Source organism: Rhinolophus sinicus, chromosome 1 (assembly GCF_057876585.1).
Source record: "Rhinolophus sinicus isolate RSI-liver-muscle chromosome 1, RSI-T2T, whole genome shotgun sequence".
Taxonomy (NCBI): Eukaryota; Metazoa; Chordata; class Mammalia; order Chiroptera; family Rhinolophidae; genus Rhinolophus; species Rhinolophus sinicus.
In genome coordinates, this window is record NC_142501.1 from 190,622,406 (window position 1) to 190,647,681 (window position 25,276).

The 25,276-nt window shown below is 35.7% G+C and overlaps 1 protein-coding gene across 2 annotated transcripts in view; it reads left to right on the forward strand.

Annotated features, from left to right (window-relative positions):
- Positions 1-25,276, forward strand: part of ARAP2 (ArfGAP with RhoGAP domain, ankyrin repeat and PH domain 2) — a 186,826-nt gene that overhangs the window by 129,447 nt on the left and 32,103 nt on the right. For both annotated transcript variants that reach the window (XM_088792544.1, XM_088792541.1), the window contains 3 exons: positions 4,870-4,944; positions 7,671-7,788; positions 17,704-17,832. In XM_088792544.1, the coding sequence (XP_088648670.1) occupies positions 4,870-4,944; positions 7,671-7,788; positions 17,704-17,832 (322 nt within the window). The remainder of the gene's footprint in view (positions 1-4,869; positions 4,945-7,670; positions 7,789-17,703; positions 17,833-25,276) is intronic.

A 25,276-nucleotide genomic window follows, 5' to 3' on the forward strand; every position in this document is an offset into this window, starting at 1 on the left:
ATCTGTACTCAACGTAGATATTGGTCTGTAGTTTTCTTTTTTTGTGCTGTCCTTACCAGGTTTTGGTATCAGGGTAATGTTGGCCTCATAAAATGAGTTAGGAAGCATTGTCTCTTCTTAATTTTTTGGAAGAATTTGAGTAGGACAGGTATTAGATCCTCTTTGAAGGGTTGGTAGAATTCACTAGTGAAGCCATCTGATCCTGGACTTTTGCTTTTGGGAAGGTTTCAGATGACGGATTCAATTTCCTTACTGGTGATTGGTCTATTTACATTTTCCAATTCTTTGTGATTCAGTCTAGGAAGGCTGCCTGTTTCTAATAACTTCTTCTTTTCTTCTAGGTTATTGAATTTGGTGGCATATAGTCCTTAATAGTATTCTTGCATAATCCTTTGTATTTCGGTGGCATCCATCATAATGTCCCCTCTATCATTTCTGATTTTACTAGTGTCTTTTCTCTTTTTATCTTAGTGAGTCTAGCCAAGGGTTTGTCAATTTTGTTAATCTTTTCAAAGAACCAGCTCTTTTTCACATTAATTTTTCTGTTGTCTTTTTGTTCTCTTATTTAGTTCTGCTCTGATTTTTATTATTTCCTTTCTTCTGCTGACGTTGGGTTTCATTTGTTCTGCTTTTTCGGTTTCTCTAAGTTGTAACATGAGGTTATTTATCTGGGATTTTTCTTTTTTCTTGAGATAGGCCTATAATGATATGAATTTCCCTCTTAAAACTGCTTTTGCTACATCCCAGAAATTTTGGTAGGATGTATTGTCATTCACATTTGTTCCTATGTATCTTTTGATCTCTCCTCTTATTTCTTCTTTGACCCAGTTGTTCTTTAAAAGTATGCTATTTAATCTCCACATATTTGTGGTTTTCCCTGGTGTCTTTTTTCAGTTAATATCCAATTTCAGAGCCTTGTTATCAGAGAATATGCTTGGTATGATTTCAATCTTCTTAAATTTGCTGAGGCTAGTTTTATGTCCAATATATAGTCTACCCTTGAAAATGTCCCACGTACACTAGAAAAAAATATATAATCTGATGTTCTAGGATGACATGCTCTATAAATGTCATTTATGTCCATTTCATCAAATGTGTTATTTAGGGTTGCTTTTTCTTTATTTTCTGTTTGGATGATCTGTCCGTAGCTGTCAATGATGTATTTAGGTTCCCTACTATAATTTTGTTTTGGTCAATTTCTCCCTTTAGTTCTGTTAGTAGTTGCTTGGTATATTTTGGTGCTCCTTGATTGGTGGCATAAATACTGATGACTGTTATGTCTTCTTGTTGTATAGTCCCCTTTCCCATTATGAAATGTCCATCTTTGTCTCTTGTTACCTTTTTCACCCTGAAGTCTGTTTCATCTGATATCAGTATGGCTATACCTGATTTTCTCTGGATACCATTTGCTTGGCGAGTCAATTTCCACCCTTTCACTTTGAGTCTATGCTTGTCCTTGTAGCTGAGATGTGTCCCTTGGAGGCAGCATATGGTTGGGTTTAGTTTCTTGATCCAATCTGCTACTCTGTGCCTTTTTATTGGTGAGTTCAATCCATTTACATTTAGGGTGATTATTGATATGTAAGGATTTCCTATCATTCTATCTTTGGTTTTCTGATAAGACTGCATCTCCATTGTTTCTTTGCCTTTTGTTGTTGTCTATTATTTCTGTGTGGTGGTATTCTATGATATTTTCCCTCTGTTTCTTCTTTTATTTCATTATGTATTTCAGTTCTGGATTTTTAATTTTTTTTTATTTTTTTATTTTTTATTTTTTTTATTTTTTTTTTTTAGTGGTCACCATTAAGTTTATGTAAAAGAAAGTTTTATATTTAGAGTATTCCATTTTCTTCAACATGGTTACATTCTCCATTTCCATATAACGGTTCAGGCCTTTACTCTCCCCCATTTTATGTTTTGGTTGTCAGAAATTATCCCTATTTATGCTGGTCGAATAGCCTCCTTCAGTATTTCTTGTAGTGCAGGTCATGTGTTAGAAAATTCCCTCAGCTTCTGTATGTCTGGAAAGGTTTTTATTCCTTCTTAGTATCTAAAGGATAGCTTTGCTGGATATATTATTCTTGATTCATAATTTCTCTTTCAGAGATTTGAATATTTGGTTCCCCTCCCTCCTGGCTTGTAGGGTTTCTGCTAAAAAATCTGATGATAATCTAAAGGGCTTTCCTTTGGAGGTTACGATCTTCATTACCCTAGGTGCCTTGAGGATTCTTTCTTTGTCGTTGATTTTTGACAGCTTCAATACAGTGTGCCTTGGAGAAGGCCTGTTGGGATTGAGGTAATTAGGTGTTATATTTGCTTCTTGGATTCAAGGATCCAGTTCTTTCCACAAGTTTGGAAAGTTCTCATCAACTGTTTGTTTGAATATACTCTCTGTTCCCTTCTCTCTTTCTTCTCCTTCTGGTATGCCCATTATTCTTATATTGCTCTTTCTGATGGAGTCAGAAAGTTCTTGTAGAGTTCTTTCATTTCTTTTAAGTCTCAAGTCTCTTTCTTCTTCTATCTGTGTCATTTCCAGGTTTCTACCTTCGATGTCACTGATTCTTTCCTCCATCTGGTCAACTCTACCACCTAAGCTGGCTGTTTCATTCTTCATTTCTTTTACTGAGTTCTTAATCTCTAGAAATTCTGTTTGGTTCTTTTTTAAAATTTCAATCTCTTTGGTAAAATGGTCATTAGTTCTTTGATTGTGTTACTGAGTTCATTAAACTGCCTGTCTGTGTTTTCTTGCATTTTGTTGAGTTTATTAAGAACTGCAATCTTGAATTCTCTGTCATTTAAGTCACATATTTCCATAGCTTTAAGTTCATTTTCTGGTGACTTTTCATTTTCTTTCTGAGCAGGCTTGTTACTTTAGTTATTCATGGCAATTAATGATTTATTATTTCTCTTTCTAGACATCTACAGGAGTGGGTTCTGCAACAAGTTGATAGAAAGAGGTCTTTCTTTTGTTTTCCAGTAGGTGTTGGTAGAATGTTTTATTTTCTCTCTGACTGGACCCTTTTATTCTCTCTCACATTGTAGTGTTCTATTTTCTCTGCACTATTCCAGCTTCTCACACAATGGGGGGATTCCCTGGAAGGCGGGCTTCTCCTCTGTGAACAGTTCTTCTGGTCATAGGGTGCAGTGTCCATGGGGGGACGTGGAGTGCTTCTGAAATTCCTGCACCAGTTCTTCCTGCCCAAGATTCAGAGCCCGTGTGTTTCAGCATCTCTGTTTACTCCTTCAGAGATCTGCCCAGATAGGTGGGTACATGGGCGGAGTGCATTTTAAGAGGTGGCCCAGAGCAATGGCAATGACCACCACCACAGCCAGTCATGCTTCCATAGCTCCCTTCCATTTGTTGGACTGCGAGTCCATGTCTGTGGACCACAGTTCTCAGAACTGCAAATATTCTCTTCTTTTGATCTGACAGGGCTGCCGTTCCACTTCTAGCACCGGGCAGGTGGGGGCAGTGTGAGCTCAGGGAGGGTAGGGAGGGTACGGCTAGGCTCAGTGCCTAAGGCTTCTGTTCTCTGCTCGGTAGTGAGGGCTTAAACCACCATTTTCAGCTTTCTTCCCTCAGTCTTTGCTCCGAGGTCTCTGTTGTGAGCATGGGCCATAAGCGGAGCCCTAGCAGTCTGAGTTCTTCCCTTGCCCACAGCTGAGGTAGTTCTGGAATGCAGCGAGCTCGGAGCACTGAGCTAGGTCTGCGTCCTGCTCCCACTTGTTCTCTCTGCACTTCTCCCTTCCCTCCTCCCCCATTCGCGCAATTTGCCCACTGTTAGATGATTTCAGTAGTGTGCCTCTTAGTCTTGCCTGTCTGCTGTGCAGGGTACGGCTAGGCTTGTTCAATTTGCTGTAAATTCCAGGGGCTGTTGTAAATTCAAGAGGCTCACCTCAGGCTCCATTTTTATGACGTGATGGATGATGGATATTATTCCTAAGTGGTTACACAACTTCAGGGAATTTCTGAAAAAAGCTGCTTAAAATATTTTTCATAGATTCATTTGGTTCTTTGTTAATCTCCACTTTATACTGTCAATCTCTCCATAGTGATATGTGTGTGTGTGTGTGTGTGTGTGTGTGTGTGTATATATATATATATATGTATGTATATATATGTATGTGTGTGTATATGTGTGTGTGTGTGTATATATATGTGTGTGTGTGTGTGTGTATATATATATATATACATATTTATTTTCTGGATTATATCTTCTTCACTTGGTATGTCTTCTTGGATATGATAGTGACTAAAAATAGCACTAATGCTTGGCTAAAGATAATTAAAAACTTACCTTTTATTATCTATGTTATCAGTTATTTTATCTTGCTAAATATATTTTCTCTATTTGTAGTTTTAATACATCTTGGACCTAATTTATCCTTAGATCTCAAGGTTTAGACATATCTCTGAAAATGTATCAAGACCTATTTTCCTTTTTTAATTATTGGTATTATGTTCATCCTGTAGCATAGAGCAGAATTATATATGGCTCGTTTTCAGTCCTCATTTTATCCTCTTAACATACATGATGATGGCTCTTACAACTTCTGTTGCTATAGTCAGCATATTTTCATTGTAACCAGATACATTGTTTCAGTTAGAATGTGAGGGTGTTTGAGGACTTGAAATTCTTTGAGTAAGATATTAAAAAAACAAAACAAAAAACATTGTGACAGTTGTTGCTGATTGTGCAGATTCGTTGTCCTTAATCAACCACATCTGCTAGTAACAGGGACATTGGCTCGTTTCATTATTTAAAAATATTCAGAAATAGATCTAGGACTTTCCAATTGTCTTAAGTATCACATGCGTGTTCTTGCAACATACTTATATTTGCTGTCTTCACATCTGCCCTTTTCCAGGTTTCCCAGGCTGGAGATTTGTTAATTGAAGTGTATGTAGAAAGGAAGGAACCTGACTGCAGTATTATAATCCGGGTGAGGCCTCCTAAAGATGGATGTAAAGAGTACTGTTGGAAATCACAAGTGTTAGCATTAGTTTACATGCCTTGAATTTTCCCTTGTTTCTTATAGCTTATTTTACACACCTAGTTAAAACTGTGACTGATGAGAGGATTGACTCTTCATACCAATATCCTCTGGGAATTCCATTTTCAGTCATTTGAAAAGGGAGCATCTTACGTGTTTTCAGTTAAGGTTAGAATTTTCTATAGGTTCTAGAAAATAGCCTGAGCTTAAATTTTTGCTCCTATTCCTAGCTTCTTAACATCAGGCAAATTATTTACTCTGAACCTCAATCTTCTTACCTGAAAAATAAGGAAATATTGCAGTATGCTCAGCACATCAGGGTTTAATAAATATAACTGTTGCTGTTATTATTTTCCCATCTTATGTATCCTAGACCTTAGCTTCCAGTCTTCCAATTTAGGTGAATATTGGATAACTCTTTTCTTTCTGAAGACTATTAATCAGTTTTTTTTTTTTTTCCCTAAATTAAAAATATCCTTCTCAGGCTACCATATTCAGGACTTAGTCTGCTTTAAGAAGAGTAACAGTGATATTTCAAATTCCTGCTTGGTAAGGATACATTCTCCAGGAGGAATAGATATTCTACCGTGTAGCAGTAGAAATTAAGCTTTAGCTCCTTATCTTTTTTAAAGTTCAGGACTATTCGATATTTCTGGACTTTAATTTTGTTAAAGATATATTGTAATTGTTAATTTATATGTTTTTAATAATTATGTCTTATGACTCTGGCACTGGTTACCTTCCTTAGAACGTGGAGCGGATCCACTGTGATCATAGGCTTTGGGCTTGTGACTCTGGCCATATCGTATTTCTTGTATTGATGATGTGATGTTGAAAATAGGGGACTTGAGGAAATATTACAGATTGATCAGCCCAAGTCCATCACTAATGTTACAATTGGTATTCATAACACAGGATTTAACTCCATCTACGCTTACGTTCTTTAGTAGCTCAATTTAATTTTATCTTACTAATGAAGCCATAACAGTAGCTATTACAACTGAGCAAATTTTTTGTTATTTTAAGTACAATATTTAGATAAAGGACTTGTCCAGTTTCACTATACAACTCCAAGTGCTTTTTTAAACAGTGCAAAAACTATACAAAAATAATCATTAACATTTGTTTAATGCTTCAGAGTTGGCAAAACTCTTTAATTACATTTATCGCTGCTGATCATTCCCTCAACCCAAGGAGGCAGGGAAAGCAGGTAATGTTTCAGGTTTATATTAATAGCAACTGGGAATTAAAAGCATTAAAATAAAGCCAGAACGCAAACCTGGATCGTCCTATTCCAAAGCTGATGTTTATTATACTGCTTTCTATGTTCTTGATGATTTCTAAAGTGTCCTTTGTGGAGTTCTAGGTATTCTGAAGAGGGGCCTTGGGTTTTTCCTGGGACGAAGAGTGGAATTCTCGTTCTTCCCTATGTCAACTGCAGGTGCACTCCCTGCTGACTATTTCACAAATTTGATTTCTCAGTAATATATTATTTTAAGAAAGAGCTATACTTCTTTAAAAACATTTACAACCATTTGGAAGAACAGTATCATTGAAATAATTCATCTAATGTTTCTACTGCTTCAAGTTTTCCACTTTTGCCAGATACTGTTTTTATTTTTTCCTTTATACTTATACTTAGTTGGGCTTTTCTAAATGGAAAACAGTGGACTTCACTGTATAATTAATGTATTCCAAAGAAAGCACTAAATTCCTCGAAGTCTGATAGACTGTAAAAGTTACATATAATGAAAAATATCTTATTTATATATGTGCAATATGCTTATGATCAGTAATGGACAGGAGAAATGGAAATGAGAACATTCCTAAGAAATTTTTAAAATAGGTTCATACTTTTACTGAAAATGTGCAGTTGGAATATTCTAATACTTCAGACGTCTTGTATTTAACATTATAACCAAATTCTAATTGAAGAAAGCCAATTTGCTTTTGGCTAGCATGCATTTAAAACTGGCAAAAACAAACAAACAAACAAACAAAAAAACAGGAACAAACAAATCAAAAATCCCAAAAGTCCCTGAAGAAAATAGTTGTTTATGCAATGGCCTGAGGCTTTGGGACTCTGGTAGAGCTGGCCCCCAGGCCGGCACTGCAGACTCTGCCCTGTGCCCTGAAATCCTGGTTCCAGGTGACTTTGGTATCCCACCATCTGTCACTAGGCATGGCAGGGCACACTACAGACCACTAAAACCCTGGGGCTTTTTGGCATGGAAGATAGCAGTCAACTGTATATAATTTAGGCATCAGGCTGAAGAAACCAACCCACTTTGAACTCTTGATTTTAGAACTGAGGAGTGAAAAGTTTTATTCGTGGAAAACCATTGGAGTTGCTGTTTTGTAACAGTCTTTGTGTGAATGACTAGGTATATTTTTCCCTCCTCCTGAGTGATCTTATTGCTCACCATGTGGGGAAAAAAAAATCCTTCCTGACTGTCTGTGTTGTAATATCTCTTTTGCACTCACTCTGAAATGTATTACATTTTATGGAGAAGATCTGCACAGGCTGTTTTCTCTATGTGTTCAGAGAATGCTACTAAAACACACTAGAAGAAACATGAGATACCATAAGATGGGGGATGGCAAGTATTTTGCCCTTGCATAAGGCTATGTCTGTGTCTGACATATATTCTGAAGAAATTTTTCCTCTTTTGCAGATATCTCCAGTGATGGAAGCAGAAGAATTAACTAATGATATGTTAGCAATAAAAAATATTATTCCTATAAAAGGTGATATCTGGGCCACGTTTGAAGTCATTGAAAATGAAGAGCTAGGTAAGTGATTTTCATGCTTGGGATTCTTAAATTCCTTATAGTATGAAGACTGCTATATTGTGATGTCATTACTAACATTTTATGTTTTTCTAAAGATTAACGTTATGAGTTCCCTTCTACCTTGGTGCGTGTGTTGATAAGCTATTGCCACTTGAGGTTGCCTTCCTATGATTCTACTCATCAAAATAATTAGATTATTTTGTTGACTATAAAAATATAGTGCAAAGCATTAGGCATGTCTGTTGTTGCTTCCGGAAATAGGTCTTTGTGTATAAGAACAAGCAATTTGATTTGTAACAATATTTTAAATGTCTCCACCACCATCCATCTTATGCTTATATGTGACTTATTTAACAAAAAAAGAATGTTGATTTAAAAGATTATTATTTTTAAAAATAACTTTGGTTTAAACCTGTCAGAAGCTTATTTTTATTTTTATTTTTAATTTTTCCATTTAATTTATCTTTAGTGGAATGGATCAGATATTTTGACATCTTTTATCTCTGATGTGGAAGTATAGACAGAGCTGTTAAAACACCTTGACTACCCCAGTAGTCCAGTGCTGAATTCGCTTAACATTCTAATGACAGCATTTGGTTTTAAAGACCTCTAGGAAGAAAAAAATAAAAAAGAGGCAGAATGTCTTTGTGCCTTGACCATCTGTCTAGCTGATACCTATTAAGGTCTTGGGACCCTTTCACGCATAGCTGTCAAACTGCCAAAAGTAAAAGCTTGCCACCTGCAAACTCAAGATAAAAATTAAAATTCAACATTGAAATACCCCATCGTGGATTATGAGGAGTGTTGTAATCATTGTTAGAATGAAATGGGATTAGCACATATTTTGTCTTTCATTCCTCCATGTTGATGTTTTTATTCTCTTACATCTTTTTATCACGCACTTTAAGAATCAAATGTGTATTATTACAACGTTAATTTTCCGTAATCACCGTGAGGATTCAGTGACCCTGGTGCTTTGGTGTTAGCTTCCCGGTGTCTCCTGCACAGTTAGGCTCACTCTTTCCCACTCACAGCAAGTACTCTGGCCAGTAACTCCTGGGACCATCCCCCTAGCGCCAAGTCTCAGGGCTTTGCTTCAGGCTTTACTTGACTGTCCTTTCTGTGGCATTTATTGTTAACAACCATGCCCTTTGTCTTCCGTGCTCTGTTTTGAGCAGGCTGGATTTTCTTCCTGTCCCTCTAGTCATTCTATCTCATCTGTTCATTCTCTTCCTTTGTCTCCCCCTAAGCAGTGGGGGTCTGCTGGCCCTGCCATCTCTTCTCATTGGACGTGTTCCGTATAGATAAACTCGTCCATTCTTTGTGATTGACTAACATGGGTGACTAAAAATGTTCCCCAAATGCACTTTTATCTTCCTGCCTCTGGCCCAATTGTTTACCTCCTTTAAAACCCAGACAAAGGGTTTTATTGTACGTTGTCTCATCTTTTTGGTAGTGCCCATCACATGGATTCATCTCTCTCAGTGGGAGTTCCTCGGAAGGAAGGCGGGATTCTCTTTTTCTTTTTTTTTTTCTTTTTTTCTGTCTCCAGTGTCTGGCACAGTGCCTGCTACATCGTCACCATATAGTTACAACCTTTTGCATAAGTGAAGCACAATTGTGCAATACTGAGTGGTTCAATGGTGGCCGAGTCTTTTGATTTTTGTTGTTTAATTGTAAGGAAAGGGGCCAGGTTATCAGCTTCATCATTTTTGTGCATGAACGGTAACTGCCAGAATTATCTCTCTAAATCACAGATGGGATCATATTGTTCCACCACTTAAAACCCTTTTATTATTTCCTCGTTGCCTGTCCATCCTGCTAGATCCAGCTCAGATACCCCGTCCTCCATGGTGATACTTAGATAAACATAGTTCTCACTGATCGTTTTCTGATTATTTGCTTATAGCTCTAGAGTACTACATACTGCCTCACTTACAGGATAGTATATGTGGCTCTGCCCTACACCACGTGTTCTTTAGGACATTTACCGTATCTTTTAGACCTTTATATCACTCACTATCTCTAGCATAGTGCATTGATGTGGAATATACCCTACGAATATCTTGTTACCTTAGGTGGAACATAAAATAGACGCATTCTGAACCTGAGTGACGTGGGTTGTTGCTCCTTGGATAAATGTATCCACATGTGGAAAGCACATAAAAAGATTCCTTCTTGTAGATTAGGAACCACTGAGAGGTCTCCAGGCCCTGGTTAGCTTTTAGACAGCTGATTGTCTCCTGCATGCTTCTTTTCTTCTGCTGTTTCCTTAGGAGATCCACAGCAGAATAGTGAATCATAGGTTTTGGGGGCAGACATCCTCTCTCTGCCACCCTTGTTCTCTCAAGGACTGAGTCCAAGCATATCCCTGTGTCACAGCATTGGAACTCTGTGCCTTTGGACGTTGGTCCTCCCACCTGAGAGGGGGAAGCAGAATGGATGAGGGTAGGGAGGAATGCTGTATAGACGAGAGATTGCACTATATCTGGAAACACAGTGAAGGGATGCTTGCCCTGAAAATGGCTGATTATCAACTTGTGTGTGACAATTAGTACATCACAAATCGTAAGATTGGATTGAAGTGGAGTTTTAGTTGGTGGTTATTGTTTTTGTTTTTGTTTTCCCTTCCCTCTAATTAAAAAAAAAAAAAAAGAAAGTCAATGAAGCTGTAAAAGGACTAGGATACCTCAAGTTGTTTTGATGTGTGAATGTCCAAATATATAATCAAAAGTAACATTCCAAGTACATCAAGCCAGAATACTTTTGATGAAGAATTCAGATTTGGCCTGGTTTTCATGTGTGGTCCGCTATTCAAGTAGAAATGGCTGGAAGAGAAAACTAAAGATGATTTCTACGGCGAGGAAAGCAACTGAAGGGCCCTGTGACGATGTTGGCTTACCTGACGCAGGTGGAACTGTGGCTCCACTGGACCTTCCGAAATGTGAAAACCTTCCTTCTAGTAACATGCAGGGGAGACAAAGGGAAATATAAAAAGAAGATAAAATTGAAAGCATTGGTCATCACAAGAGTGTAGTTGATAGGAAGAATGTCAGCAGGGAATTGGTGCTATTTCTACTGTAAATGTAAATTCTCCAAGTAAGGAAGTAACCCCAAATAAATAAATAAATAAATGGACAAATAATTGAACCAGAAGGGCTGGATGTTATTTTAGGCATCTGTAAATTATAAAGCAATAGTTCTCTACCCTGTCATGTCCAGTGACCCCTTCGTATGATAAATATGTTGTAATGCTCCCTTTATTCTCTTGAGATAATGTATGATACTCATTTTAAAAAAATAGTAATAATAGAATACCCGAATTAGAATATAAAAGGGAGGAATAGGACAATATGTCGTAGAACGTATCCATGCTGACACGCGTCTACATGGTGAAAGATAATGAAAACAGATTCTCACACCTACATGGAATTACCATTGGCTGTGACAACTACAAATGGAGACTGATAAAAAGCGTGACTTACACATCATCAGAAGCATGGCTGTCGCTGGCGAGATGCTGTCTTAGTCCATTTAGGCTGCTGTGACGGAATTCTGTAAACTAGGTGGCTTATAAACAACAGACATATCTTTCTCACAGTTCTGGAGGCTGAGAAGGCCAGATCGAGGTGCTCGCAGATTCAGTGTCTGGTGAGAACCAGCTTCCCAGTTCATAGAGTGCAGTCTTTTCCCTTTGTTCTCACAGGGTGGAAGGGCACTCTGGGGGGTTTCTTTTACAAGGGCACTAATCCCGTTCATATGAGGACTCTGCCTTCCCAAGGCCCCACCTCCTAATACCATCACATTGGGGATTAGGTTTCCACAGAGGAATTGGGGGCGGGGGACACATAGTCAGACTATAGCAAATGGTGAACACCTCTTAGAAAGTTCTGACAAAGACCAATCTTTTTTGGCTTATATGGTGGTCAGATTCCTGGAAAAATAGGTCAGATTGAAACCATATAAAATATGTTGAGGATTTATATGTAAAGCTGGGTTAGATTCTAGGCTCAGCTGACTTATCAGTAGGTTTTTCTCTCTAAATGAATGTCTGGTGGGACATTCGAAATTTGTACTGGATAGAGAAAAAGTCTTTTTTGGTCTCACTCTTTGAAAGATGCCGAACAAGCTTCCTTGACCCACTGCCACCAATCATTAGCACAAGCTGAAACCCAGCCTAGGAGAGGCTATCACCTTCATGAAGTGCTAATCTTCTAAAGCACGCAGTTATATTAATGCCTCACCTTAAAGCTGATATAGCCCCATATTCTTAGGTCCTTGACATGCTGTAAAAAAGTGACTGAGGGGCCTCATTTAAGTGGGCTTTTTCACTGAGAGGTTCATGTTTGTGAAATACTTTCTATGCAGCACTATCATAACAAAATGTTTTCCTGGTTCTTCCTCATAGTTACTAGGAAGTAGAGGATCTGATCAGTTTTAATCAGGATTCTTTCCTACCTTTCTCTTGATTGACACAGAAAGTGCTGTCACCCTCTGATGATATGGACAGGACAGAGAGAGACTTGCACATTTGAGGAAGTCATAATTGTCTCAGGAATTCCTGTGTCATTACTGCCAGAAATTTAATGACAATACTTATAATTTCAAGTGAAAAATGGATAGCTTTCTTTTTAACAAGGGAAGCCAGGTTTATTCTGTGAACATGATTTTAAACTATTAATAATGTGATTTACCTAGCTAAGAACCAACTCCCTAATCTGTTCTTCTCAAATAACTACAGTAAATTTTCAGCAACTTTTATGCTATAGATAGTATGCAAATGAGCTATTTATTTCTAGTAATGTCCTAATGCCAAATGACTTAACATAACCATATAATCTATCTTGAAGATGGTTGCAAATGTAACTAAATAAAAACTTGTAGGAATTTGTATCCCAGCAATGTTTGATGACTCAATTTTTCTTGCCACTTCTCTTTTTCATAAGGTAGATTTTAATGTCATTTTATAATTACAGTCTTTGACAGTCTGTAAAAAAAAAAAAGGCATTTATCTTTTCATACCATTTTTCAGCTCTGTTTTTTGCAGGAACTGGAATCTTCTGGATTTTCATTCTCCTGGATTATTTTATACTATGATACTGATGTGAAAAAAATACAACTGAGTTTTTGCGAATCTGTATTTGCCTCTATATCTGCTGTGATATTTTTCAGATTAACTAAGAAGACTTTAGAGCTATCACAATAGTACCTACTTAGGATAGTGACTCTGTAATATAAATGGTCTGATATTTGGAAGTCTCAATACCAATTTAATCTTGTAATAAAGAAGCAGGCTTTTATTTCAGTCCAGATACTGTTTTCCAGTTAAGAATGTCATTCTCCCCCGAAGCCAGCTGCAGTACCATCAGTTTCCTTAAGTGCAGAATGTTGGAAGTATCTGGCAATTATTTCCTACCACCTCACTAAGGATAGAAAGTGAAGGGGGAAGTGTGAGCTGACATTCTTTTCCACTTTGCTATGTTACCTTGTTCAGTCCTCAAAAAAAATCTTGGTGAGTTGATACTTTTTTTTCTCAAATTGCATGCGAGAAAATCATGTAGGGGTTTACATACTTGTCTAAAATAAAACTAAGTGTAGTAGTTAAGATTTGGGGCTGTAAAGTCAAATAGATTTGACATTCAAATCTCTACTCCTCACTTGAGCCAGGCAAGTGGCTGAATGTCCCTGATCCTTGGGTTCCCTTCCATATAAACTATGAATAATAATATTTAATGAAGAGTGTCCTTGTGAGAATTAAAAGTCATAACTGATCAAAGTATCCAGTATATATACTCGTACTGTCTGGTGCATAGTTATTAATCCAAAAATGGCAACTCTTAATGGGATCAGGAGTGTCCCAAAGATTGCAAGTAATAGAACCAAGAATTATATAACACCAATGTAAGGAGCGTGCTTATTCTATAATTAGTTTTTTATGATATTATTGAGTGCATTCCTTATGCTCTACATTACATCCCTGTGACTTATTTTTTAACTAGATGTTTGTACTTCTCAATCCCTTTCACCTTTTTTTGCCCCTCTGTGTACTGCTCTCCCTCTGGAAACCATCAGTTTATTCTCTGGATCTGTGAATCTGTATTTGTTTTTGTTTTTAGAGTCTTCATAAAAATTGAAATCGCATGGTGTTCCTCTTTCTCTTTCTGACTTATTTCACTTAGCATAATACCTTCTAGGTCTACCCATGTTGTCACAAAAGGCAAAATTTCATTCTTTTTTATAGCTAAGTAATATTCCATTGTATGTATGTACCACATCTTCTTTATCCATTCATTCATTGATGGACACTTAGGTTATTTCCATATCTTAGCTATTGTATATAGTGCTGTAATGAATGAGGGGGTGCATGTATATTTTTGAATTAATGTTTTGGGGTTTGGGGGTTTTTTTGATAAATACTTAAAAGTGCAATTGCTGGGTCATATGGTAGTTCTCTAGTTAGTTCTTTCAGGCATGTCCATACTGTTTTCCATAGTGGCTGCACCAACTTACAATCCCATCAACAGTGCATGAGTGTTCCCTTTTCTCCACATCCTCACCAACACTTGTAATTTGTTATCTTCTTGAGAATAGCCGTCTGACAGGTGTGGTTTTGACGTGTATTTCCCTGATGATCAGTGATATTGAGCATCTTTTATGTGTCTGTCGGTCATCCATATCTCTTTTTTGGAAAAATGTCTATTCAGGTCCTCTACCCGTTTTAATTGTTTTTTTGTTTGTTTGTTTGTTTGTTTTTTTTGCTGTTCAGTTGTATGAGCTCTTTATATTTTTTGGATATTAACCCTTTGTTGGTTATATTATTTGCAAATATCTTCTCCCATTTCATAGGTTGCCTTTTCATTTTGTTTATGGTTTCCATTGTTGTGCAAAAGCTTTTCAGTTTGGTATAGTCTCTTGGTTATTTTTGCTTTTGTTGCCCTTGCCCGAGGAGACCTATCTGAAAAAATATTGTTAAGACTGATCTCAAAGACTTTATTGCCAATATTTTCTTTTACGAGTTTTATGGTTTCAGGTCTTACATTTAAGTATTTAATTCATTTTGAGTTTATTTTTGTATATGGTGTAAGAAGGTGGTACAGCTTCATTTTTTTGCATGTATCTGTCCACTTTCCCCAACACAATTTATTGAAGAGACTGTCATTTCCCCATTGTGTACTCCTGCCTCCCTTGTTGTAGATTAATTGACTATATTAGCATTGGTTAATTTCTGAGCTTTCTATTTTGTTCCATTGATCAATATGTCTGTTTTTGTGCCAATCCATACTGTTTTGATTACTACAGCTTCGTAAAATAGATTGAAATCTGGGAACATGATACCTCTAACTTTGTTCTTCTTTATCAAGATTGCTTTGGCTATTTGGGGCCTTGTTCCATACATATTTTCGGACTATTTGTTCTAAGTTCCGTGAAAGACACCATTGGTATTTTGATGGGGATTTTATTGAATTCATAGATTGCTTTAGGTAGTATGGACATTTTAACAATATTAAATCTTCCAGTCCATGAGCATGGTATATTCTTTCATTTATTTGTGTCTTCTTTAGTTTCTTTATTAATGTCTTACAGTTTTCTGAATACAGATCTTTTACCTCCTTGGTTAAATTTATTCCTAGGTGTATTATTCTTTTTGATACAATTGTAAATTGAATTGTTTTCTTAATTTCTTTTTTTCTAATAGTTCATTAGTAATGTCTATTTGTTGTGGCTAGGTCTTCCAATTATAGTAAGTTTTATTTTTAAATACAGCTAATACTAATTATAGCCTCCATTAGTAGAAGACAACCATTTATGGGTTAATCAACAAGTGAATTATAGCTTTGGCAAATTATTGACAATTATGATCTTTCACCAAATCCTTTAGAAAATTATTTAAAGAAAAATAATTGATATAGCACAAAAGATTTTCTCTGGTTTTACAAAAAATTATATTTTGTCTACTGATCTACTTACAAATATTTTCTGTAAATTATAGGTCACCATAGACATTCATAAGATGCTTCATTCCTAAGTATTTATTGGCCATCTGTTATGTACGTACTCAACATGCTACTGTGTACAAAGGATGGATTTGTAAACAACAGGGAGATTTGTCTTTCAGATACATGTCCCAGTTGCTCATTTTTTTCCATTGGCTTTGTCCAAACGGATAAAATGCAAACCTACTTTACATTGTACTGAATAGTAAGCAAAAATCTGGTTATTTAGACTGGAAGCCAAAAATTTATTTTCTTTTCTGTGGACCTGGGATCATTTGATAAGTTTTGGAATGTTGTAGTCACACCGTGTTTCCCCAAAAATAAGACCTAGCCGGACCATCATTTCTAATGCATCTTTTGGAGCAAAAATTAATATAAGACCTGGTCTTATTTTAATATAATGTAATAATATAACACAATATAATGTAATATAATATAATATAATATAATATAATATAATATAATATAATATAATATAATATAATATCGGGTATAGTGTAATATATCGGGAATAATATATTATATTATATTATATTATATTATATTATATTATATTATATTATATTATATTGTATTATATTATACCCGGTCTTGTATTACTTTTTGCTCCAAAAGACCCATTAGAGTTGATAGTCCGGCTAGGTCTTATTTTCGGGGAAACACGGTAGCAGGGGAGACCCGTACGTATTAGGAGGATATTGTACGTTTGGCTGTTTTTACTACCAATTAAAATATCATTGTTTATATATAAGTATGATGCTACTGACACTCTTTCTTGTTTATCATTAGTATTTCTACTGTAAGCAAAAACGAAAAGCCCAATCACTATGTACTTTTCTTTAGAAGGGTAGGAAAAAGTTGAGTTGGCTTATATATGGTGATAATACTGGGAAAGCTGCATCAACATCTTCATGTTATAGCTTATGTTCTGCTGTTTCAGTTATGCTATTTTCAGTGTACTATAAAAAGTTTGAGTTTCTTTTTTTCCCAGCATATGCTTCTGTTGTAACATTTTATTAACTGATTGGCATATTTTGATCAGCAAAACACTTTACTATGAAGTTTTGATTGTAATTGTAAAATCTTTTTTTTAAATCTCTGTGCTAAGAACTTGTGATGTATTTAAAAATATGATTGCCTAAAACAAAATATGTATATATGAGTATTTTTCAAGGAGAAATCTGTAAGATGTCATTAACTTCTTACTTTTGATCTCCTATGTCAACAGCTAATGTATAATATTGCCATGTAAGATTCTCATTGCTTTTTCCACTAATGGTTAAACATAAATTACTCAGTAATATTTTATGATTATTTTCATATGTTCTCTGTTGAAATTATATTTTATAATTTTATATTAATTGACTATGAGAATATCAGGTATAAGTTGTTTACTACTATTGATCAGAAATTATAACATGCTAATCTTGTTGGGATAAACAAAGAATTAATTTATATTTTGACTACTGGGCATGATTAATTTTGCTGTTCTTTTTTACAGTTACTTAACTGCATATGCAAATAGGCAGATTTCCATAAGCAAACCACAATGTTGTCTAAATTAAAAAGAAAATTGAGTAGGATACTGATTTGTTGTCCAAAAGGGTAGCATTATTTCTGAGATTTTAGCTAAAGGATAGCAGCTCTGAACTTTATGTAAGTAGTTGAGTGACAAACAAATGTTCCTGCACAGATTCATTTAAACAGTAAATTTTATTATATGCCTAATGGTATTCTAGGTGTTAGGGTCTCTTTTATGTAGTACTAGTGGTATTATTCTGTAACTTAAGATATGATTATGTTTATTGTTTGCATACAGATCTTTTTAAAAGGATTTTTCAAATTTATAGTTCTAGTTGTAAAAAAAGATATCTTATATATTTTTATTTGAATTTTTTTTTCTTTTTTTTTTTTCCTGCAGAGCGCCCTCTTCACTACACAGAAAACGTGTTGGAGCAGGTGCTTCGGTGGAGTTCATTAGCTGAACCTGGCTCTGCTTATCTTGTGGTGAAGCGATTCTTATCCACTGATACAATTAAACACTATAATGGTAGGTGCTATTTCTCATAGCAACTATGATTGAAAATTCAAGTGGCTAAAGGATAATTATTATGGTACAAGGGTTATTTGAAAATTAAATAAGTAGCTAAATACAGAATCTGCTGCAATAGTATTGTTGACTAGAAAGAAGGATACCGTGTTTCCCTGAAAATAAGACCTAGCCGGACAATCAGCTCTAATGCGCCTTTTGGAGCAAAAATTAATATAAGACCCGGTCTTATTTTACTATAATATAAGACTGGGTTTTACATAATAAAATATAAGACCAGGTCTTATATTACTATAAGACTGGGTATAGTATAATGTAATATAATATAGTATAATATAGTATGATATATAATATAATAGAGGGTCTTATTTTACTATAATATAAGACCGGGTCTTATATAATATAAGACGGGGTCTTATATTTCTATAATATAAGACCGGGTAATATAATATAATATAATAAATATAATATAATATAATAATAATATAATAGTGGGTCTTATATTAATTTTTGTTCCCAAAGATGCATTAGAGCTGATTGTCCTGCTAGGTCTTATTTTTGGGGAAACGGTATATAGACAGGAGTATCAAGTGCCAGAGTCAGATTTCCCGGAGGGTAGCACTATGGTAATTAATAGTGGGCTAATCTGATGGTACCAAGTTAAAGCGTTTGAAAGGAATGGTTTATGTTTATAAGGGCTTTATGCCATATTTATCTGTTTTCCTAATCTTTAGATAGAGGGTAAATCTTGTTCCTGAATTATGTTTATATCTGAAAGTTTTCTGGACATTTAATAAGTGCAGATTATGCAAACTCTGAGATCATGTGCTTGTTATAATTCTCACTTATTTTCTATGATAGAGGAAAACAAATAAGTACATAATAAATACTTCCTATAAGGATACTTGACATCCAACTGGGAGGAGACGTGCACATGCAGGGTTAAATAAGAAGTTAGCTAGCACAATAAGATAGTCTCTGAATTTGTATGAGATATCAGAAAACTTTTATTTTGAAACTTTGATTCTTCTGTTGTTTTGCCATTAATGGACAGATTAGAAAAAGCTTTACTGCCAGCACTGTACGTAAAACAATCCCCAAAGCAAAGGATTCAGGTTTTATAAGATGAATTTACCACAGCTTTTATAATTAATAGTAATAACCCTTATTATTTATTAATCACATATTAACTGAACTCTATTAATATATTAGTCCCTATATCTTCTATAACAATCTAATAACATGTTGATCATTCACTGAGCTCTGTATGCACCAAATCTCATTTCAAGTTTATAAAATATCCTTGTGAGTTATATTGTCACTGGAATTTTACATATTGGATTTGAGAACAGATTGGTCTTATTTTTTTAAAAAAGGTGGGATGTTGATACAGCTCTTAAATGCTGTAAACCTCCTACTAAGTATAATTGCAGACTCTCTAGCTAATATTCATAAGTCAGTAAATTCTAAATTGTGCCAAAGCTAATCGGATAAATTTCTGGTTTCATGATAATGTCTTAGTCTGTTTTGGCTGCTGTAACAACGTGCAACAGAGTGGGTGGCTTTTAAACAACAGGAATTTATTTCTCACTGTCTGGAGACTGGAAGTCTGAGATCCAGATGCCAGCATGATTGGGTTCTGGTGAGAGCCCTCTTCCAGGTTGCGCATTTCTCATTGTATTCTCTAGTGGCAGTGGCAGAGAGCAGAGACAGGAAGCCAAGTCTCTTGAGACTCTAATAAGGGTACAAATCCCATTCAGGAGGGCTCCCACTTCCTAATTCCACCCCATGGGGAGGTTTGGAAGGCCACATACGTTCCATACATAACATTGCCCTTTATATTTTATACTCACATGCAAGTATTCTTACAAAATGCAAGCAGCGTAACAACCTCTCTCATTCTGGCCTGCTAGTATCTAAGTAAACAGAACAGGCATTCTTTTTGCTATAGAAATTTAGCCTTTTAGAGACCTTTGTCTTATTTTCATTTCTTTAATACTCCTGCATATGATCGTGACCAAATCCTACTACACATTTTAAGGATTGCAATGGAAATTCTCTCCAGTTTTGTGAATGCAACATGCATCCATCTCAGAGAGCACTGGTTCTCAGGTGGGGGCCCTTTGGCAATGTTTGGAGACATTTCTGACTGTCACAAATGGGTGAGGTGGTTCTTCTGGTATTTAGAGGGCAGATACCAGAGATGCTGCTAAACATCCTACAATACACAGACGGCTCTGTTAAAGAATTATCAGACCCAATATGTCAACAGTGGCCGTGTTGAGTATTTCTGATTTAGATGATCTATGAAATTTGTTCTAGCTCTTAAATTCTGTCTGTCATTTTAAGATTGAGTCAAAGAAAAAGTATTGAGCTTACAAACCAAGTCCTGTCAACATTATGAAATACATATCATAGGTTCTCATGGTTTCTTTTCTTTTTGAAAATAAGTCAACTTTTCAGGGTTTTTTTTTTTGTTTTGTTTTTTTTTGTTTTTTTTTCTGGTGAAAATCTTCCTTTTCCTTTTTCTAATATTCCTCCAAATATCTAATTCTTCATGTTGCAAAATACTTGACACCCACACGTACTTCCTTACCTCACATTTGAATGCTAATCGGCTGGCTATGTGAATAAAAATAAACAAAAATAAGATCTTAAAAGGCTATGATATAAAGGAAACTTTTGTGCAGCTGGGGTGAGGAATAACCCAAGCAAGGATACCATTAAGTGCTATTTAAGGAATATTTTCTTTGAGGAAAAATATGTTCAAGTTGAGAGCAATCACATTGACGTACGATCTTTATGTTGTTTAAGGAGAAGAAATGGTAGAGTGACAAGCTAACTGTACATTGGCTCTTCCAAACGGTAGGAAGGTTGGGTATCACAGTGAAGCCTCACATATTCCTGTGTGTCTTTTTTATTATGGGGTATGAGTGTGTCATTTCTGTTGTAAAAGCATCAAGCCTCTGCAAGATCTAGGCAAAGCATCTTGCATAAACACTGGAGAACCCCAGCAATGGAAAGCAGGCTTAAATGATAGCTTTAGGGATCGGATGAAATATTCTTTGGAGTGAAATGTCAGGTACCTTCTGTATTACTCTCGTAGCTCCTTCATTCCTCTATCTGGGTGGGAGCTATGAAACACATCCCTGTGTCTGCGTGACCCCTACCTCTATTTGTCAAACCAAAATGCAACCTGTTACTATAATATCTATAATTCTACCAGGAAATTATCTCTTTGCATGTAAAAAAGTCAGGTTTTAGAGTAACGCTGTCAGCAAATACATTAATTGGATCATTTCATATTAGTAGTTATGTATTTTTGGTCCAAAACAGGAGTACTTATGAAGTAAATGTTTTAAAATACCTTTTTGGTTTTCTAGCCAATATTAATAAATGTTTTTAATTAGAGCTTGATTTATATTTAGACTCTCAAAGCAAAATAATCTCTTTCATTATGGTTGCTTCTGTGTGAATTTAGGATTGTCATTTTAAAGAAGCTTTGGCTTGTTTGTTTGTTTGTTTTTAAAATCAGTTTCTTAAAGTCATGATTTTTTTCCTGATAGTTGTATCTTGCAGCAACCTGGAGCTTATAAATACCTCTCATGGGATATACTTTGTGATAGATTTTAGGTTGGTTAAATATTCAGTCTGCTTTGTCTCTGTCTTGCAAATCTCTCTTAAATCAATCATAATGAGCACCTACTCCAGAATTATAGCTCCATTCATTACATCCACTGCTCCTTAAAATTGGGACCTAAAAGGAAAGTAATGAAAATAAATCAAATGTGATTTCTCTGTCAATTTGTTAGAAAAACTGGATCATCTCAGAAATACACTGTTCTTTACAGCAGATAGGGAACAGTACTAAGGATTTCTTTTACTTTAAGATTTTCTTATTCTGACCTGAAGACCAAGTGGAAATCAGTAGGGTTTGATACAAAAGTAGTTGACTGAAGCCACAGTTTCTCTTAGTAACAAATAGCTGATGTGTTAATATTCTTTTAAAACATAAAGTAGCAATACCCCATCCTTGCATTCTGCCCTTCATACTTGATACCTAGTTGCCACAAATTTTACTGTCCGTCTGTCTACCTATTCCTGTATCTGTTTCTCTTTCCCTGTAGCGACACACACACACACACACACACACAGACACACACACACACACACACACACACACACACACACACCCCTTGCATTTCATTAATTGTATGATAGTATTTTTTTAATCTTACGTAATGAATTATAAGCATATACTTTTGTTTGACATTATGTTTTCACCACTTCTTGCTACATGAAGAATTTTATCAACATATAAATTTGGGGTTCAGGGTAATTTAGGGGTTTTAGTTGTCTCAATTTGCTCACTTGATCTGAACAGTTTAAAATGTAGAATATCACAAGTGGGAATCGATTTAGACCCACCCAACACTTAATTTCTGCTCATTCATTTAAGGTTGTGGATATGGAAAAGGGGCCACATGTTTAACTTGACAAGCTCAGGAGACTGAAAATAACCACACAGGACGGTGTGAACTAAACATTCCTAACTAAGGCGGGCCATGGCCGGAAGTCACAGCCTTGGCTTCTTTGACAAAGGTCAATCTTTACCTTAAGTGAACCTGTCTGTTGTCATTTTGCATCTAAGAATACATACCCTTTGGAATGTCAGAGTAATCCCTTTTTCTGGATCCCCCCCAGGGGGCACAACCTACCACACCAGAGCAGGAAACTACAAAATCTCTCATTGTTATCTTGTTCCCCAAATACCATCTCTATGTGCTGTAAAATGCTATTAACTATCCTGTACCCACCAATGTAAAAGAAGTGTATGTCTCCATTTTGCTTTTTATCCAATCCCAGAGATTTGAGATTTCCCTGCTTTGCTTTCTCCCACCCGCTTAATCTACAAGCAATGGATTTCTTGTAACCTTCCTCCTTTGATTCTAATGTATAAAATAAATTGCAAAACGGCCATTTTCCGGAGCATTTTCTCAATCCGTTGAAAGTTTGCTTCCCGGCAATTGTCGTCAATTTGGCTCAAATAAACTCATAAGCTTTTTCTTAGGCTAGACTTTTTTTTTTTTTTCCGTTGACAGGTAATGAGGTAACATACTTTACTTTTATAGAAGTATATGACAGTAAATTAATTTTCTGTTGCCTCTACTTAAAAATCAATTCTATGTTTTTAAAAAGCAGCATTTTATTTCTTAGAAACAGTTTGCATCATTGTCATTATTGTAATGGGCAGCTAACTAACTTGAAAAGAAAGAAAATAGTCTTCACATTTCTTTTCTACCCCTGATTATGAATGAAACATTGAGATAGTGGGAATAAACTTCATTAAAATTGTCATTTAGACTTTGTCATAGCTAATCTTATTAGACCATTTTTTATCATTATCTTTTGTACTGTCACAAGTAAACCATAAATTTATAGCTCCTGGAGGTTCCAGAATAAATAATTTTATGTTGCTAAAGTCTCATTTTAAGTGCTAAAGTTCTTTAAAATTACCCTCAATAGAATGTAATACATGGGAATCAAGTGTTAATGATCTCAATGGGGGAAGCAATCCTTTTAAGATATAAGATGTAACTCAAATGTAGATCCCTGTGGGTTTCTAAATTTAGATTGCTGCATATGACAGATGCTTTGGAATTAAATTTGCATTAGAATTGAATAGTTCAAAATGCAGCTACTTCCAGCGCATTCAGACCTGGAAAGCTAACTGTGCCATCCACTATCAAATGACTTAAGAAAATTTCAGGAAAAATAGTTTTAGTCTATAAAGCATAGTCTAGTCAAAATAATTTTCATTCCACTCCCCATCAAATCTTTTAAAATCCAGAGATGTGTAAAAAGTTGAGGGTAAGACCTAGTCCATTTCACATGGAAATATTTTATTGGAAATTGATACTCACTATAGCCTGTGAATGCCCTGGCTTCTTCTAATATTCTATTAATAATTCAGTACCGAGCAAACCAATTGATAAGTTTCTATTAGCTCCCTGTTTCATGCAAGAATCTACTGTGGAGAATTAAAAGAACTGTTAAACATTATTTTTACCCACAAGGAACAGAATATCTAAATGTATGAAGACTATTTAAATATAAGAGTATAAACACACTGTGGGATAAATGACTAGTGTAGGCCTGGATGTTTGCTGATGGAGAGCTTTCAAGCACAGGAAGGTGGTTCAGCCAAGCAGTCATTGATATTTTTTCTTACACTGAATGTCTCTCAGTTGAGGAAATAATTATTTCTTGTCTAGTTTTTCTTGTATGTGTTTTTCTTCCATAATAAGACCATATCTTATTCTTTTACTTACTAAAAGCATATGGTGAGTAAAACTTTTTTAAATATAAATGAATAGAAGTTTTGTGACTGAGGAAGTTACTGACAAAATTTCACAGGACTGGCAAACTCCCTTTTATCCAGGTAGTTAGGGAATGCTTTCTAAAGGGGATTTAGCTTCCTATTACTACAGAGGCAGCTGTGTGCAGTCCTCAGTCTCTTGGTTTAATGTTCCCTGAGACATTAAGGTAGGGAGAATAAAAGAGGTTACTGTTTGCGGTGACATAGGGATGGGGTCACGGAATTCAGGTTTGGATGTGTTGGGTTTTAGTTGTCTGGGAAGTGTCCAAGGGTAAATGTCTAGAGGGAACTCAGGTAGCTATGGAGCACATTGCATGGGATGTGGTGTTAGCTTTGGGAGAATACAAGATCATGCATTTATGTGTTAAAGTAAGAACGTTAGAGAGCTGAGCATAGAATTACCAGCGTATCTGCTGTATCGAGAGAGGCCTGGTGTGTGAAGGAACAATCAGAAATGTTGCAAGAAAACAAGGACAGCAATGTCGTGGAAGTCATCCATGGGGTATGTTTTAGGAAAAAGAGTGCTTAACGCTGTAAAATGATGATGAGGTCAAGGAAGGCACCGGAGCACTTATTATTGTGGTGGTGCTGGTGGTGGTCATGATGGTCGTGACCATTACGTAAAAGAGACATCTCTACATATAGAAGACAGTGGTCTGCGTTAGGTGTTAGGAGACTGTATTCGAATACAGGAGAATACAGGAGAACTGTATTCGAGTACAGTCTTTCTAACCTTGTCACATAGCCTGTGTGAGACACCATTTTCTCATTTATAAAAGGAGATCATGTTACCTATATTCCCTGCTTTAGAAAATTGCACAAAAATCATATGAGATAAAATATGTGAACATTTTGAACGAACAAACAAAACAGAAACAGACTCATAAATACAGAGAACAAACTATTGCCAGAGGGGAGGGGGATTGGGGAGCTGGGTGCAAAAGATAAAGGGATTAAGAAATACAAATTGGTAGTTCCAAAATAGTCACAGGAATATAAAGTACAGCATTGAGAATATAGTCGATAATATTGCAGCAACTCTGTACAGTGCCAGGCGGGCACTAG